The sequence below is a fragment of the Cottoperca gobio genome, chromosome 15 (genome assembly GCF_900634415.1).
Source record: "Cottoperca gobio chromosome 15, fCotGob3.1, whole genome shotgun sequence".
Lineage (NCBI taxonomy): Eukaryota > Metazoa > Chordata > Actinopteri > Perciformes > Bovichtidae > Cottoperca > Cottoperca gobio.
In genome coordinates, this window is record NC_041369.1 from 11,371,500 (window position 1) to 11,389,550 (window position 18,051).

General features: G+C 41.6%; 1 protein-coding gene across 2 annotated transcripts in view; it reads left to right on the top strand.

The window, feature by feature from the left end:
- slc35f3b (solute carrier family 35 member F3b) overlaps nt 1–18,051 on the top strand; it is a 51,175-nt gene that overhangs the window by 30,108 nt on the left and 3,016 nt on the right. For both annotated transcript variants that reach the window (XM_029450588.1, XM_029450589.1), the window contains 5 exons: nt 8,695–9,037; nt 11,910–12,129; nt 16,647–16,772; nt 17,258–17,450; nt 17,634–17,723. In XM_029450588.1, coding sequence (XP_029306448.1) covers nt 8,695–9,037; nt 11,910–12,129; nt 16,647–16,772; nt 17,258–17,450; nt 17,634–17,723 — 972 coding nt within the window. The remainder of the gene's footprint in view (nt 1–8,694; nt 9,038–11,909; nt 12,130–16,646; nt 16,773–17,257; nt 17,451–17,633; nt 17,724–18,051) is intronic.

Genomic DNA, 18,051 nt, shown 5'->3' on the forward strand with positions numbered 1-18,051 from the left:
CAACAACCTGAATCATCAACCCAAAAATAACAAGAAATGTTTACTTCAAGCGTACTCACTAACAACATAAATAGAATCTTGCATCTCATACTCGTTTGCATGTGTCTTATTTGTATGTACATGTGAACTCAGGCCTGTGTGAATAGCAAACACCTCAATATGTAGATGAGGCTACTTCAGTCAAAACAAAGGTCAAACATACGTACATGCATGTTCAATCTGCTGGATCAGTGGTGCTAAAAGATCAGCTGAAGCAGCTGTGACGTTAATTTCTGAGTTTTCCTTTTCAAGCTCCATTAAAATGTAACGCCTTACTTTGATCCTTTGAATGTAATTGGAGTTGACTTTGAAGGTAGTCAGAGGAGTAGCCTAATGCTTTTAAATTCATTTTAAAAGCAAGTGAAACAGGCCTTTCTTACTTGATAAGTGTGCAATGAATACACAATGACAGCGCCTTTATTTTATTACCAGGGCAAGCTTTTGCTCCGGTTTTTGTAATGCAGAGTGTATGTGCAGTTTGATTGTAATGAATGAGATTTCACTGAATAAATGGATTGATGTATTGCCAAATTGATGCATTGTATAAGTTCATTTGAGGTTTGCTGCATATTTCATTTGTATTTCATGTAAGAAAATGCCTTCTGTGTCGTGGTGTTTCATCTTTGAACAAAATCCTCTGCAGAAATGTGTAAAGAGGAAGCTCTGTGCTCTAATCCTGAATTGAGGGAGTTGATCCGAAAATCTTTCTTCAGGAAGCTGGACGGCTTCCTATCCTCTCTAAATGTCTTATGCAGCCAGTAGACCAGATGGTTCAGTTGTGGTGTACCTAGAATCCTAATTATTACAAAGTTGATACAAACAAGTATTTCCACCATCCCTACAGCAGTTGCAGTAAGTGTGACCAGCCCGTGAATAGTGTCAGCAAAATTCTTGCTGCGTGTTTCATTGCATTTCATCTCTGAAAATGACTTAGTTGGCAGTTAACACCTAAATCTTGTTTGATAACTTCCTTTTTTCTTTTGATGCGATTAAAAAACTAACCAGTCATCAAACTGTAAGGGATATTTTACAGCAGTGACGTAATGGGAAGGTTAGAATGTATCTGAAAATAGTGAAGTCCCAAGTGATGTTTGTGTATGTCTGATAGAGTTCCTGTATTATCAGCGGCCTTGGGGTGCAGGGAGGGAGTAAAACCGTTGTTTGGGCAGGCACTCAGAGTGTACACCTGCGGTGGTTGTCTATCCATTACTTCAACAGAACAGGGACGCTGTGGCCAATCTTTTAAATATTGATTTGTAGGGGAAAGTGCTGGGACTCTTGCCAGTGTGTTAAACTGCAGGTCCATCACGCTATAGTCACTGTTGTAAGGGACTGCAAGAGAGAGGGGGGATGCTTGAGGACTGGGGGATTTACTGTTGGGCAGTGTATCCACTGCCAAATATGAGTAATTGCTGTAACACTGCAGAGTGCACGGACACACACAAACACACACACTGGCCTGCTTGCACCAGCGTTTTGACGTGCCACTAACCAATGAGGCATCAGAGGGCCGCAGCATTGACCTGCATCGCGAGCATCTGTTGAACCAGCTGGGCAGGGCAGTGACAAAAAACAAGTTTGCAACTCGGGGAGGAAGTTGCTCCGTTGTCCTTCAAGGTTGAAGGAGAAAGCTGTCAGGAACTATGGAGAGCGAGATCAGTAACAGTCGTCCCGCCCTTGTCTGCCCTCCTGGGCCTTTGTCCCCTCAGCCCATGTGGTCCCACCTATCAGCTGGTTGACGCAGCAGGGTGTGTTCGCCGCCTGACTCTCTCTTGTGTGATTGAGCCAGACAGGCTTGTCAGATGAGCCTGCTCTGGTTTGTTGAAAGGCCTCTGACTGTCAGCGTGGCCTGAACAAGCTGTCACAGCCAAGTATCACAGACTCCCACTGTCTGTCAGACTTTGAGGTTAAAAAGACAGTGACTGCTGCCTGTCTGTCTTCTGCCTGTCTGTCTGACTTGCCACGATAAAACTACTATCCTTCTCTAATGTGACATTTGTAGTTTAAAGTTCATACAAACTTTACTTTTTTAAACAAATACAGACTATAAGGCCCAGACTTAGATGTCAGGAATGACAAACCGCATTAGTCAACATGGGATTGAAAGATTTATTTTAGTTAAGAGTACTGATGCAATGATCGATGTTGTTCGACAGCCAAAGATGAACAAGCAATTTGCAGCAAAGCTGATATTGTTTTGTCAATCTGTCTGTGTGTGTGTGTGAGTATGTCTGTGGACAGGTTTTTGTCACCGTGAAAAAATCATAACTTTACGGATGTGTACACACACTTTATGCTCCCTTTTTACGGCACTGGCCAAATTTGGCTTCACAAAACTTTACAGGTGTATTACACCTAAAGGTAAACTTAGGTTGATGTTATGTATACACATGGTATAATGTGTGATTATGAGCAAGAAATAATGAGTAAGTTGCGCTACTCAATTCATATTCATCACCAAGCAGAGACCCAAGACACAGTAAGACAAGGAGAAGAGTTCCTCTGAAGTTTATATCGGTGATTGATCTGTTTACTCTCTTGAATCACTGAGGCGGAGCGCTGCAGTGCACTCTTACTCCCACGGAGGTGTCACCAAACAGACAAACAGACAAACAGACAAACCTCTCGGTGTGTCCAACTTCAGGTCCCAGTGAAGCCCCCCCCGACAGATGTGCGGCCACCCTGGGGAACCAACACAAGCCTGACGCTATTGTCACTGCTGCCAGTTGGGATCGCTGTTCTTGTTGTGGGGGTTGCTGGGTGGCAGAGAGAGTGAGCGGTGGCCCGTTCAGGTTGCTACAGAGGGGCATATAGCTGGGCTTTCTGGTCCTGTCATGGCCAGGCTTTGTGAAGTGCAAAAGCAGGCAGTCAGGCCGGGTTCTGCTGGCACGTTTGGGATTTGCAGCTATCAGCAGGAGAGATCTGCACTGCAGAGTCTGCAGGGGAGGGAGGAAAGCGTGAGTGGGAATGAGGCTGGTCTGAAAGCAGGGAAGCATGAAGATGCGAGAAAATCTGGAAAATTTAACACCAATAGGAGCGCTTCCACCCTACCTGAAGTAGGACGTATAATTAATACTCTACTTATGGGCTCAGTGTACTAAAACACTAGAGGCAGACAAATTAGCATATAAGGCAAAGATTGATTTACTGAGCCTGGAGTGGTACAAAGACTGATTTGTCAACAGATTTTCACAAAGGTGGAGAGTCAAGTGGATTTTTCTCCTTAACTGTTAATTAAGGAGAAAAGTAGTGGCCGCTTCACTGTGATCAAGACCCAGCAGGGCTGAAATATTAAACTTTCTGTCGATTTATGTTTATTAATTTTTTGCTTTTTTGTTTACCAGGAGAGTCCCATTGAGATTAAGAATCTCCTTTTTACTGTCCAAGACAGAATAAGTAGGATAAATAAAAACACGTAGTTACAGACAGAAAACACAAAATGAGACAAAACATGGTGGTGGCCAAGCACCCCCAAACTGGTGTAATTTATTTTAGTCCACCTCTCTCCTTTCCTCCACTCTGTCTCTGACTGTAGGTGTGTGTCGCCGCCCTTCGCAAAGTACAGTGGAGGAGGGAATGTGAATGCGCAAAGCAACAAAAAGAAAAATTGTAATAGAAAGATTATTATTATTATTATTTTTATTTTTATTGCTTTATCTTCAAAAAATTTGACCCCCAGGCACTTAACCCTGAGTTGCTCCAGGGAGACTGTCCCTGTAGTTAGTTCACTGTAAGACTGTCACTCTGGAGAAGAGCATCTGCTAAATGACTAAGATTAAAAGGAAATAAAAATCAAGCGTATGGAAATCATATTTTAAAAGACAAATTTAAAAGAGCCAGTTTCGTAACCCGTAAAATTAAAAAACATTGACATGGAATCTGCCTCTAATTCTTTCATTTTGGATTCAACAGCATTTCACAAGATTAACTGATTGAGTGTCAAGTCTTTCTGCTACATATTCCATGCAGAGATTGCAGAGTACACAAATTCTTTCCAATTTCCATAGGGGCATTTGGGATAGAAAGCAAAAAGAATTGTAGAAAAATCTCCTTTACCATCTTTACCTGTGCATATTAAATGCCATGGTGTTAGTACGCCTTAAATCAGCTGAGTGGTTGGTTGGGATGAATGCATTTGAGGAGGAAAAGACATATACGGTTGTCAGAATGGATCCAAAGCGGGTCATACAAGGATGCCAAACGCTTTCTTCCTGTCTCCCGTGATTTCACAGATGCCTGTTAGGTTCAGTAAGCACGTCTGAAGATAAAATGTGATGAATGAATGGAGATATTTCTATATGTGCAACTACACCTAATCTAAATTGAGCATGAAAAAAAGGCTAAGATTAATTATGAGATATTATAAAAACTAAACCTTATCAAACCAAAGGTTGCGTTGCATGTTTTCAACCGCAGTCATGTCTGACCTTGACTGTTGACATTTGATTACAAACTGATAAGGTTAAGAGCTTTCAGTTAATCATTTAGCAGTTACAGAAGGAGACTCTTTCTGGGTGTTTCCGTCATGGTAATAATGGCTTCAAATGTCATTCGCAAAGGAGCCTTCCTATCTCACTCAGCCTCTGACAGCCGTGCTCCATATTGTTCATCACCAGCAGTCAAGATTGATACAGTATCATTAGTCACCGTCAGGCTCAAGAAGGAAGTGTGTTACCTCAAATCCCTGAGTCAGCAACAAATGAATATACATTGATGCCTCTGTATTAAATCGTGTAAGCGTTAATTAATGAATTTATACAACTGTGTTTCACTATATTATGAATATTGTGCTAAAAGCTTAATTGAAGATGGTGTGAGAGGAATATCAATACGCTTAATGTTGTCATAACATTTCACAAAGTGTGTTCACGTGTGCCAGAGCTCGAAATGCTTTGCTAGACTCCAGTGCCTCTCTGGGGGCTGATTGGCTTGGCCCACGACTGCATTTGGAAGATTAAACTGTGCTGCAGTACGGAGCAGTGGGCCAGGGCCACGGGATGTGGGACGGTGGCCCAGGAAGGACAAAAGCTAGGCAGCGTAAACAAGAGATGACCTTCACAACAAGACAGAGAGGCTTGGAGCTCAGAATAGAGAAACTTAATTCTCACCCCCGTACCCAAGACTTTGACAGACATCCTCGTGCGTCTGTCTCTTTTTTTGGTCTTTGCTGAATCACCATTTCATTGCAGGAACAGACAATGATCTTGAATCATCTTTCATTGTTGCCACACTTGCCTCAGAGCTGTCAAGTGCTTTTTTCAGGAACAGGAAATGTTGTTCAGGATGCCCACATAATGCAGGATAATTTAATCTTAATTGCATCCCATTTTCACAGAAAGTAAAGAGAACTAAGAATCTCTTGTGCATTCAGCAGAGAGCCAGGGGAAGTATGGGCATTAGCATGGGAAGCGATAGTCATCAGGGATGTTAATCTGTGATATAATGAGACCACCTGGTAAGGTCAGAGGTAGCTCTTCCAGGAAGAATGAATCGTCTCATTGGGCATGATGGATCGTATACAGCCCTTTTATAAAATACTTAGCAAGCCTCTAATATGAGACGATAAGTCTCCCGTTCACTGCACAGATCACATCAAGATGAAGGCAGACAGTGTCATATACTACTAGGTCGTCCTCAGACGGGCCCGCCATCGGTGCTTCCAGTCATCCCGATCCTCCATGCATCTGGCTAGCTCGCATCTTTCCTGAGTACATCCACGTATGTTATTGCGGGACGCCCTCGTGATCGGTGCCTGTGTGTTGGCTCCCACAGTACAAGTTTGCTGGCTGGCAGCTCTTGGTGTCTCTGGCAGTGACCTGCCAGCTTCATTCTCCTGACCGCTGTTTTCTCACCCACCCTTAGCGCCCCCCCATACAAGTGCGTGTTGGTGACATGCTTATCCTTGTTGATGCCAAGTACCACACGCAGCATTCTCGTGTAGCACCCATCTAGGGATTTCTGCAGGGTGGGCTTCAGGGTCCAGCATTCACTGCCATACAGGAGAACAGACTCCACTGTTGCATGGAAGAAGAGGTTGGAGTTCCACACACAGGTCATGCCATTCAGGGCCCTCCATGCAAGCGCCTTCCTCACTTTAAGGTCTTGCTCGGACGAGTTGACCCACGAGCCCAGGTATTTGAAATCATTGACTTCCTTTAGAGCAGTGCCTCCTGTTGTTTTTAGAGGTGGATGGTCCGGGGGGATGTTATATGTTATGAATTCAGTTTTCTTGGCATTTAGCTGAAGGCCAACCATGGCGCACTCTGTCTCCACTCTGCTCAGGAGTTCCTGTGCTTGCTCTACGCGGTCAGAGAGCAGACTGATGTCATCCGCATAGTCCAGGTCCGTTAGGACTAGAGCGGGGTGTCGTCTCGACCTCCTAGGTGCTATTGTGAGGCCGAGTTATTGTGAGGCCGAGTTATTGTGAGGCCGAGTTATTGTGAGGCCGAGTTCTAGCTCCCGTCCACTGATAGCCTTCCTGAGCGCATAGTCTAGGACTATGATGAAGAGGAAGGGGGCAAGTGTGTCCCCTTGCAACACCCCAGCCAGGATGTCAAACTCTTCACTGTTGCCATCTGGGGTTACCACCTTCCCTCTTGTACCCTTATACATGGTCCCTATGGCCTCCACTCTCTGCACCTTCTCCATCAGCTCCTCCCCCCTGATCTTATCGTAGGTATCGAAAAGAAGCTGTTTGGCCATATTCAATACCATTCGATTCTCTGTAGTCGGCTCGTGCCCAAAGCCTCGGTGATTCCTCACCTCCACTGCGTACCTGGATTGAAGGCCAGGGCTGGCCGAGAATGCCTTCCTTTGCACTGATGCATGCCTTCTTTCATACCGGGTCTTCAAGGCTTGGTTTGGGGTCCCTGAGGCTCAGTCTCACCCTCACTGGAGACCACTCGATGATCAGAGCCCACAGAGTTGAACGTGCTGTAAGGTTCAGCGTTCAAGATGGAGTTTCTCCACCTTCACCTTACTAGTATGTAGTCCAGTTGACATTGCATACCGGTAGCCCGATCCTGGAAGGTCCATCTCTTGCCCATTCTTTTCTGGAACATGGTGTTCGCAGCTAGTAGCTCGTGCTCCATAAGTAGGGCTGCAAGATGTTCACCATTGCGGTTAGTGGAGTTGTGGTACATGAGAGGTGCGTCCTCCGGTCCGAGCCTTGCATTGAAGTCACCCAGGATTGCAAGGAAGTTGTGAGCCGACGCCTCCAGATGGTATACGGCGTAACCCAAACTTAAGTTAGATTTATGCTTGTCTCGCTGAGGCGTTTTGAAGTGCGTTCTGTATTTTAGGCAGCACTGTACAGTGCAGATTAATAGGCAAAAGGCTGCCTGCAGCACATCATTACCTCTGGAAGCAACATTAGGGAGACCCCTCAGTTTTAACGTGTTGGAAGGCAGGAAGCTACAGACGATGCATTGTCCTCATTATACAGCCGTTACAAAACAGGGCTTATATAGGGGTTGTTTTCTGCTGTCGTGTCCCCTCACTGCCCTGATTGTAAAGTTGTGGTCCTGCAGTTGTGTCCTCTGTGGTGAAAGTATAGCTGTAGGGTGTGTTTGGCTCAAATACAAATACAATTATTCATTTAGGCTTTACTGATGGTACTGTTGGTGTTCTTTGTTGTTGCCAAGTTATGTTAATGTATCAATACTCAATGTCACAGACAGATAAAAGGAGGCTGAGTGAATAAAGACATTCTGTATGAATAATGTATTTATTGTTAGGTTGTGTTTAATCTTCGTAGCTTTTATTCTTCCCCACACTACATTATACAGCTATAACTGAATTGTTTAGAGGAGACAATAAACAATGTACCCATAAGTAAGTTCAGTGACTCGAGGTAACAACATGACCTTGGTAAGTGAATCAGCTCTGAAGCACAGTGAGTGTGTGTGAGTGGGACAGAAAACAGCACATCAACACTTTGCTTCAATTTACACAATTATTGAAGAAGTATGGGGGCTATCAGGTTTTGACAGGAGTAATAGCAAAGTTAGGCGGTGCTGTGTGTGCCTTTGTGCGCTCAGGAAAACACACACACACACACACACACACACACGCACACACACACACACACACACACACACACACACACACACACAGACACACACAGACACACACACACACACACATGTCATTGTAACTCACGAGGTAGAGAAGAGGTCGCCTGGGATTGGATGTCAGATCTGCCCTCTTTTGTCCTCTGTTTGGCTTCAGCCTGTCACACTTGATCACCACATTTTTAACTCAGATGTCTGATTGATTACCTTCAAGTTCAATTAAACTGTGAAAGAAGCTATTTTTAGCCGGAAAAAGACGGCAAGACATGGGTGACCTGAAGTCATTCACACAGAGAAAACAGTCTCCTGTAAAAGCTCTTAGTTCAGATGTACTGCAAGAGATAATCAAATAATTCCTCAATTTAAACAACATCAGAACTTGTAGAAATACAATAAGTACACAGATAAATAAAATATTTTAGTTTTTACATAAAATGTGCTAGAAGAATGGTTTAATGTGATAACTCTGAAGCACAATTTCCTCAGCTGAAGAAATACTGAAAGAAATATTCCTGATCATAGAACAAATGTGCAGTATTGGTGTGTTTATCTGTCCATCTAACATGTATGTGTTCATCTATAGGAGAAGACCGCATCAGGGAGAGTGTGGTGGGCACCACAGACACACAGTCCGCTGGCGTTGTGGCCGGCGTGGAGTCCGGCTCTGGCAAACGGAAGCTCCACTGCTGCATCAGAGTGTCAACCGTACAGGTGAGCAAGGCCCTGTGGGGAGTTGCCATGGTGATGTGTGTGTGCTCCTCCTGGGCAGGCTCCACCCAGCTGGCCAAGCTGACCTTTAAGCAGTTTGACGCCCCCTTCACCCTTACCTGGTTCGCCACCAGCTGGAACTGCCTCTTCTTCCCACTCTACTACATCGGCCACCTGTGCAAGAGTCCAGAGAGGCAGACGCCCAGACAGAGATTCAGGTGAGGAGACTCTCACTGCACGCAAGCGAGCACGTAAACATTACATATCACCTTTTTAAACATAATATAGAAAATAGGGAGGAATTAGTGTATAGCCTATTCAAAGCAAGCCAATGAAAACAAATGGGCTTTGATTTGGCTTCTCTGGGACGTTGTGGGAGGCTGTTCCAGGGTCAAGGAGCAACAAACAGCCAGAAGTCACTGCTCTGAACACTAGCACTAACACTAACAGCTCCTTTAAATACAAAGATGCCTGACCATTTAATAACCTGTATGTACAATTTCAAAATCAATCTTAAAACTCACAGGGGGGCAGTGAATAGAAGCTCAAACTGGGGCAGAGTTTCATGGAGTTCCATGAATTGTTTTCTTTCTACACTCAGCGATGATTCACTGACTTTAACTATCGTGCAATTTCATATCAAAGAAAATAAAGCAATTTTCCCATCAGCAGCAGCCTCAGCAGACCAGGAGGCAATGCAGTCATTAGAAATCATTTTGTAGAAAGTTGAAAAATAATCTCACTATTCTTCTTTACACAGATTAAATGCTCAGGCACATCCTGTGGAGATTGTTGAAAACGCTATGTGGGAAATATATTCATGCTGGTGTCGTCACAAAACCAGCCAGCATTTTACAATTAGAATAGCAGCAGCATTCTCATTATTAATAATCTCACTGAATTAACAGAGTTGTTTACCTTACATGTTTGCTGGATGGTTATGCAAAATCACTTCATGTTCATATTTGATTCCCAACATAGCCCACCATTTACTTCATTAGAATAGCAGGTTCCCATGCCATCTGAAATGATGCTGCTGCAGCAAACGGAAAGTACTGTATGTAATCCTAAATGTGTAAGAGGTGCATTCACTCGTGAAACTGTCCATTCACCATGTTCTTTAGACAAAAGTCTTATCTCTACACCCGCTGTGCTGCTTTAGCACAAACAGGGTGGAAGTATGTGGAAGTTAAGCCTGCGAGGGGGGGGGGGCGTAAATTGGCTCTGTATTTCCGATGCAACTCTGTGATGTAGCTCTTCCTTTTGGAGGGCTTACACGAGGATCTGGGGCTCCCACTCCTCGAGCTGATGCACTCAGAATATCAAACACTCGTTGTCCTTTGTGTTTATTCAAATTGCACCTGCTGGTGAATCTCAGACCATGCGGAGAGACCAAAAGTTGACATTTGTAATAGCTGTCCTGTCTCTTTATATAAATCAGACACTAAAGAAGAAAGAGGCAAAGATGTGACACTGGCAAAAGCTGGCTTCTATCTGTACATCACCTTTTGAGATTGACCTGATGTATTGTAGTTGCAAGAGACATAAATATAAGAATCACAAATCCACCATCAAAATACAATTGTGAAATATTGTCTGATCCTTTTATCAAATATGTCAATTGCTGATTTTTAGTTGCTCAATACTAAAGAAACCAAATGATCCAGGTTGTTTAAAATGTCAGCCACCGGAAACCGACTTGCTCATCTGAAATATTTTGATTTGAAATGCAGTGCCTTTAAAGTGTAACTGTTGACTTCATGAGCTGCTAGCTGCTAAAACAGCTTCCCAGCACAGTTGTAAAGCTGGAAGTCTTTCCAAAATCAATGCAGATTACGAGTCTCACGAGTGCAACATTAGAGCAGAAACAAACCACAAGCTGCCAGTGGTTTAGATTTGAAGGTGGCGTCTCCAGTGGCTGTAATGAAATGATGATAGACTTTAATGTGATTGTCACTGAATGAGTGTTTTTATAAAGGGTGTGTTTGTGTGTTTTAGTGCTGACTCAGATCTGTGAAGCTGATTCATAATAATGCTGCTCCTTAGAATCCAGCAGGACACTTATAAATGTGCTACCTGCCTGTCACTCCTGAGCTTCTGCTGCTTCGTCACTTTCACAGCGCCAGCAGCTTTCAGAGTAAACGGTGTAACTCAAGAGCACGATCAAAGTGTCACAATCTCGAAATTGCATTAATGTTATATTTTGACTCAGGGGGGGAGTTTTTCTTGGCATCACAGCAGAGCGATGCAGCGTAACGTTTTATTGAGTGGAACATTTCAAAACATAGCAACAGAGTGGACAGGCTCACGATCAAGTATGTTGTGGCTGATACATAATGTCACGCTTTGGTTCCTCTCTCACATTACACAGAGTGTGACATATAGACTGCCAAGCTAATAGCGTAATACGCTCTGCTTTTATTTAAGGACATATTCATCCATTTCAAATATTACTACTTGTGTGAAGTTAAAAACTCTTTTAGACAGAGATCAAGTCCGGACTGAAGCTGGAATTAAGTCACAATATTCACTGAAAAACATCTATAGTATATGAACAAGCTCCATACAGCCCTTGAAGTTAAATCACTGCTTCCAAATACATTTATTATATACTTAGTCTTTAGAAACTTATCACAAATATGATACACATACATATGTGCCAGAAACAATTATTTGTGTATGCCCTTAGTGTATTTATAAGATATTGACATGTTGGAGGCTCCAACTGGCAAAGACAAATCATATAAAAGTTAGTTTCATTAGAAATCAATTAGAAGTTAGAAATATTTAACTCTAATGTCTTGTGGCATTGGATTATATTCGTAAATATTGGCTTATTTCTCTTGGTCCCTCATGAGCTGCGATGCAATGTTCATGTTGATGTTACTGTGAAAATGGGAATTACTTCACGTTCTCATCACTGATTAGAGTCTCTGGTCTCTCTGGTATTATTTGTTCAGACGGATCTGTTTGTGTTCATAAATATTGATCAAAGTCCCAGACCGTAATAACATTTATCAATTCTTAAATTAGTTATGCCACATTTTTTCAATATTCTAACCCAGTGCTGTGCATAATGTCTCTGCACAGGGAGTGCTGTAGGTTTTTCGGGGACGACGGGCTCACGCCCAAGGTGTTTCTCACCAAGGTAGCTCCCTTTGGCCTGCTGTGGATCCTCACCAACTACCTGTACCTGCAGGCCCTCAGGAAGATCAACACAACAGACGCGTCTGCGCTCTTCTGTTGTAACAAGGCCTTCGTCTTCCTGCTGTCTTGGATTGTACTTAGAGACCGCTTCATGGGGGTCAGGGTGAGTACACCTGCTTGTAAGAGTTGTGTGTGTGTGTGTGTGTGTGTGTGTGTGTGTGTGTGTGAGTTTTGTTTGTTCTGTTCACTTCCTGGGAGAAAATGAGAAAACGCTGCATCTTTATTAAAGAGTCCGAGTCAAGCACAGGTCACGAAAAGCAACGTGGATAGTTAAATAATGATTTACCCTCTAGGCCTCACACCTGCGGTAACTTTCACCTGTAATACACAACATAATAACAAATGTTAAAATAAAGTCATTTAAATAATGTACAATATGAAGTAATATTATCTTTTAATGAAATGTTTGATCATCCTCGTTTTAACTTGAATATCACTCAAACTAACTACATTACATTCAGATTAGAGTTTTACCACTACTTCAATATCTATATTTAAAATAGGTTTATTAAACATAAAGAAATTCTACCAAGTAGTGATTTTTCCTTCCCAGATTGATTCAATTCATGTTCAGAGCACTAAAGAGGGAAAAGTATTTTTACAAGAACCGAGCCAAGATTAGAGACAAATCAGAAAAAGATATAGTTTTGTGGAGCAGAAGTGTGTTCTTCTTTCCTGTCCTGTAAATCACCTCGCCCCCTCCTCAGGTTAATCGTGGGTCACGACCATCAACCATAAACATAGACAAAGAAAAAAAAGAGAAATATTTTGGTCTGTGCTCCTACTTCTATTATATCTGTGATAAGCCAAAATTGTACAAAACCTACAATAACGTCAGGCAAAGGCTCGCTGTATGTTGGATAACAACATAACAAGATGACCTTCACTTGCCTTTAGACTTCTTATTGTGCCTCTCTTTGCTTTGGATTTAAATGGTGTCCTGGTGTGTATGTATCACCTCTATTGTACACTAAAGTTCACTCATAATGACAAAAAAAACTATGTTTATAAAACTCCCAAAGAATGAAAATAATAGTGTTGCAGCTGAATGTGTGAGCTGCTTCACACACTCGAGCCTCGGTGGAGTCGAGAGCATGTTAACTGTGTGACAATGTGATTTCCCTCCAGTGATCACCAGGTCATTCAAATGTGCTACCTGGTGTGTGTCTGTCACTGATTTTGTCTGGATGAATAGGGAGAAGCAAAGGAGGGAGGGTTTAGCTTTGAGAATTGAGGTATCTCCCGCTCTCTCCTCCCCCTCAGATGTTTTCATATCTGAAGGCGTCCTGCACTCAGCAGAATGGCTTTCCCCCTTTTTTTTTCACACTCACTCACAACCGCCCCATATCTCCCTCGTGCATGCCCCAACTCCCCACCCCCATTATCTGCGATGAAAAGCCTCAGTAAGAGACAAATACTGTAATAATCCTGCTTCTCTCTCTTTCACACCCCCAGCTTCTCTTCTCTCTCTCTCTCTCTCTCTCTCTCTCTCTCTCTCTCTTGCTCGCTGGTGGGGATTGCAGTGTTTGGATGTCTGCAGCAATGCAGGGGATCTTGGACGAGTTTGTCATGAAAGTGAAGGAGGGGAGAGAGAAAGATGGGGGATGCTAAAATCATCCTTGTTAAACAGGGATGCGGGTTGTTTTAAGTGATATTGTGAAAAGAATGGCTCAGATTGGTTGCAAAGTCAGAATGAAGGTCATGAGATGAATTGAAGAGCATTTTGGCTGACGTGTGACTTTGCATTTGGATGTATCAGTTGTAAAGGGAAGTTAAAGGGATACAGCTTAATCCTTATTACCGCAGTATTAAAAATCACAGGTGTGGTGATGCTCCTCTGACCCTCACATTGTGCTAAAACATCTCCAGAAAGTAAAACATGCAGGGTCGTTGACCTTGTAAGCAAACAGTCCATCACGTGAAATGCGTAAAAAAAAGGTGTAGCTGTGACTGATAGGGCAGCCTTTCTGGCAGAAAGAGCCATTTTGCCAAAGGGGCCCAAGGACTTTGGCCAAGCAAAAACACACCGCTCATTTATCTTCCTGCCACCTCTTTAATGCACAGCTAATCCACTCAACTGGACTGCGACATTTCCCTATCGCTGTTCTTTAGCCGAACACACCAGTGTCGTGCGGTGAGGTTCATGGCTTGGGAGGCACTGACTCTTTCAGTCAGATTTACAAATATATGTATATATATATATATATATATATACTGAGTAGCTTATTCACCATTTTCTTGGCAGCATGAACATTGACTACTGGTTATTTTTCATATCTCATATCAACATTCTTTATACACACACAGGTACATATTTGGCCAAAAACTAGCGTTACATTTATAGCGGCTCAGAGGTTTTTGCTCTGCAGCCTCCAAAGCGTTTTCAGTCTGATGCTTTGATTAATTTTAATACAGACTGCACTATCAACAAAATAATATTTTATTTAAGGTCAACATTTAGTTTTTAATTTAAATATTAGTTTTCTCTTGGTCATTACTAGTTTGCAAGGGATTGCGCAATCTGAGGGGAGGCAGTTATAGCACAGACCAGTGGATAAATATACATTTAGATTTATTTTATTGTTATTAGTTTTTTTACTTTTCATGATGTTGCACGTCCCTGGAACACACACACACACACACACACACACACACACACACACACACACACACACACACACACACACACACACACACATCTTAAAACATGTAGCAAAAGCCAAATTCTGTTAATGTAAATTATGTAAGAGGGTGATTGAGAGCAGGATGAAACAAAAGCTTTGGTGGCGCTTTGTTGCGTGATAATTGAAGAGGCAGGGAGTGGGAGTGGGTGTGAGAGGTGGTGGGGGATCGAGGGGGGTATTTGGTTTGTAAACATGATGGCAGTGTAACGAAAATCAATGTCAGACAATCAAGCCAACACTGTAGCTGCCTGTCCTGTGTTGCAAGCGCTGTGAATCTGAAAACAGAGCATGTACAGAGGTGGAACATCATTTACTTAAGTAAAAGTATCAATACATTAATGTGAAATGTCTTGCATTTAGAAATATTGCTAAAGTAAAAGTACAGTGTTAGTATTATCAACTAATGTATAAGTATTATTATTACTTTGTCGTCAGATTATTTAATGGGACAGGGGGGAAAACAGAGTTCTGATACACACATCTGTATTAATCTTTTTGACATTTCTCATTATTTCATTAATTATTATATATATATATATATATATATATATATATATATATATATATATATATATATCATTATTTGTGAAATATTGGAGAATTTTACTGCTTTGGGCCTCAAACTGTTTTTATTTCAATCAAACCATGTTAGAGGTTTAAAGGGCAAATGTCTCTTTGGTGGAACTGTCAAAAACTAATTTTTTTTAAAGGGATCACAAGCAAAAAAAGCTTGAATACCACGAGATAAATTGTTAACAATGTTTTGTATTATAAGGGTTTTTAATATGTATACATTTGTAGTTTTATCAATTTTAAGACAGAACACTACAGGCCTAAATCATTACTTTTTTGGTCTAAGAGTTTGAGCTATTTTGCCTTTATAACATTTCATAACAGTCTTCTTTACACTGGTGGAAAGAAACCAAAAGTTAGCTTTAGATACCTCACAAATAACTCATTTGCATATTTAAACATAACATTTCAGAAAACTTGTAATACAAAAACAATTTTCTTGATGGAGTAATCAACTGGGGAAGTTTCATGGTGATATCTATTAAACACTTTTACCCTATTTACCTGTAGGGTCTTGCAACATGTATGGAACAATACATATCTTTAAAGGCTGTTTTCTCTAAATGAGTTAGTTTCTCATCCTCTGAGCCAGAAATCTCAACTTCAGTAGCACTTTCCAGTTTTATTCATATCTATATTCTGATGGGGTTTGTTCATTTTATTCCTAAAAACATGAAGAAAATAGATACATTTTTTGCTGTTGACAGTATTTTATTTATTTATTTATGGAGTGATACAAAGAGATATTATATACAAACTATTTCAACAAAATGAATCAATAATTTTGAACCTGGCCTTATCTTATGTTCAGATTTCTGTTCCGGAAATGTATGCAAATTAGAATTTCATTTAATTTCAGAAAACTTGTAATACAAAAGATAATTGTCTCAGTGTGAGTCATAAACAAGGGAATATCTTCATGGTGATATCTAGTAGTTTAAAGTTTTACTCTATTCACCTGTAGTGTCTCTCCTTAATCTCTAGTAAGTAGTAACTAAATAAATAAATGTAGTGGAGTAAAAAGTACAATATTTCCCTCACATATGAAGCACAGTACAAGTATTTAGTAGCATAACATGGAATGTAAATTACAAATACCCCACAAACATAATTTTTTAAACATCCTTAGTTACAGTCTACCACTCAGTGTGTATTTGTGCTTGTGTTTGCCTGCATGTGAGAACAATACCAAATGAGCAGTCTGCTGATGTCTATAAAAAACTAATTATACCTTTATAAGCCTTGTCCATGTGTGCCTGCTGTGCCTACACAGCAGTAAAGGCTCGGGCGTCTTTATCACCACACTGCGAGCACCTTGTCGTCCATCCGTCATTCGTTGATGTTCCTCCTTCTCTCTCCACAGATAGTAGCTGCTATCTTGGCCATAGCAGGCATTGTAATGATGACCTATGCTGATGGATTTCACAGCCACTCAGTCATTGGCATCACTTTGGTCGTGGCCTCTGCTTCGATGTCAGCGCTCTACAAGGTATTTGTTTATTTTCAATCAATTGTAAAGAGCTTGTGTCCTTTCATAAACCTCCCTTGTAGTGACACCTTCATTTGCAGTGGAACAAAAAAAATGTAAAAATAGCTAAACATATGTATAAGTAGTCATGTCTTATATAAGAAATCCTGGACTAGCTCCCTTCTGCTTATGTAAGCAGGTGGCAGGAGACAGGAGGAGATTATGAAATGTAACAGAAGCATGTGATATGTGAGCGTTTGGTTGCTGGCCTTGGGCTGCGATGTCCTGATCAAGGAGGTTACGGGATAGATAGCTATATTTTTACGGGGCACGGGTCTCCTCTGCCCCGCTGTCTGTGCAGCCTAATGTGATAAACAGACATGAAGCGGCCTTGTGCCAGAGAACATGGCAGATACTTGGCAGGTGCGCCCCTCTGCAATATCCCCTCTGATCCTTTAGGGGGCAGATTATATGCATTTATGACTCTCCTCCCTGTTTGTCCTCAGGTGCTCTTCAAGATGGTCCTGGGCAGTGCCAAATTCGGAGAGGCTGCACTCTTTCTGAGCATTGTTGGAAGCGCCAACTTTGTTTTTATCAGCTTTGTGCCGGTCATCCTGTATTTCACACATGTGGAGTACATTGGCTCACCTGGAGACATCCCCTGGGCCTACCTCTGCGGGGTTGCAGGCCTGCTGTTTGGTACGGAAAGATGATATTATGAAGCAATGTTGTGCATACATATGTATGCACAACATTGCTTCATAATATCATCTTTTACTGCAAGTCATTACACAACCCGTGAATATCTTTTTGCAAGTTTAGTTTTTTCACACCCTTAATTTGTGTATTCTGCTGCTCTTCTGTCTGTGCTTCTTCCCACAGCTTTCAATGTCCTGGTGAACTTTGGCATTGCGATAACATACCCAACATTAATCTCCCTTGGCATCGTCCTAAGTGTTCCTGTAAATGCAAGTAAGTCATGCACATTTTAAATCCGACCACCATTAAATATTTGATGGTATTTAAATCCCCCTAAAAGTTATCTATATTTGATGAAGAATAGAATAAAGATTTCAAATTGGTTTTCTTCTCATTGTATAATCTGAGATTTTCTGTGAAAAACGTAGTTATTCATGATGATTTAAATTCCACTCTGCATATTGATTCTTTAGATGAATCCTATCAATTCTTGTTTGTTATTGATTCACCTTTAAAAGATCACGGTTAACGTTAATACCTGTATATCGCGACACCCCTAATTACAATGTTTACAAATTCCTTCATATGCTCATACTAACCC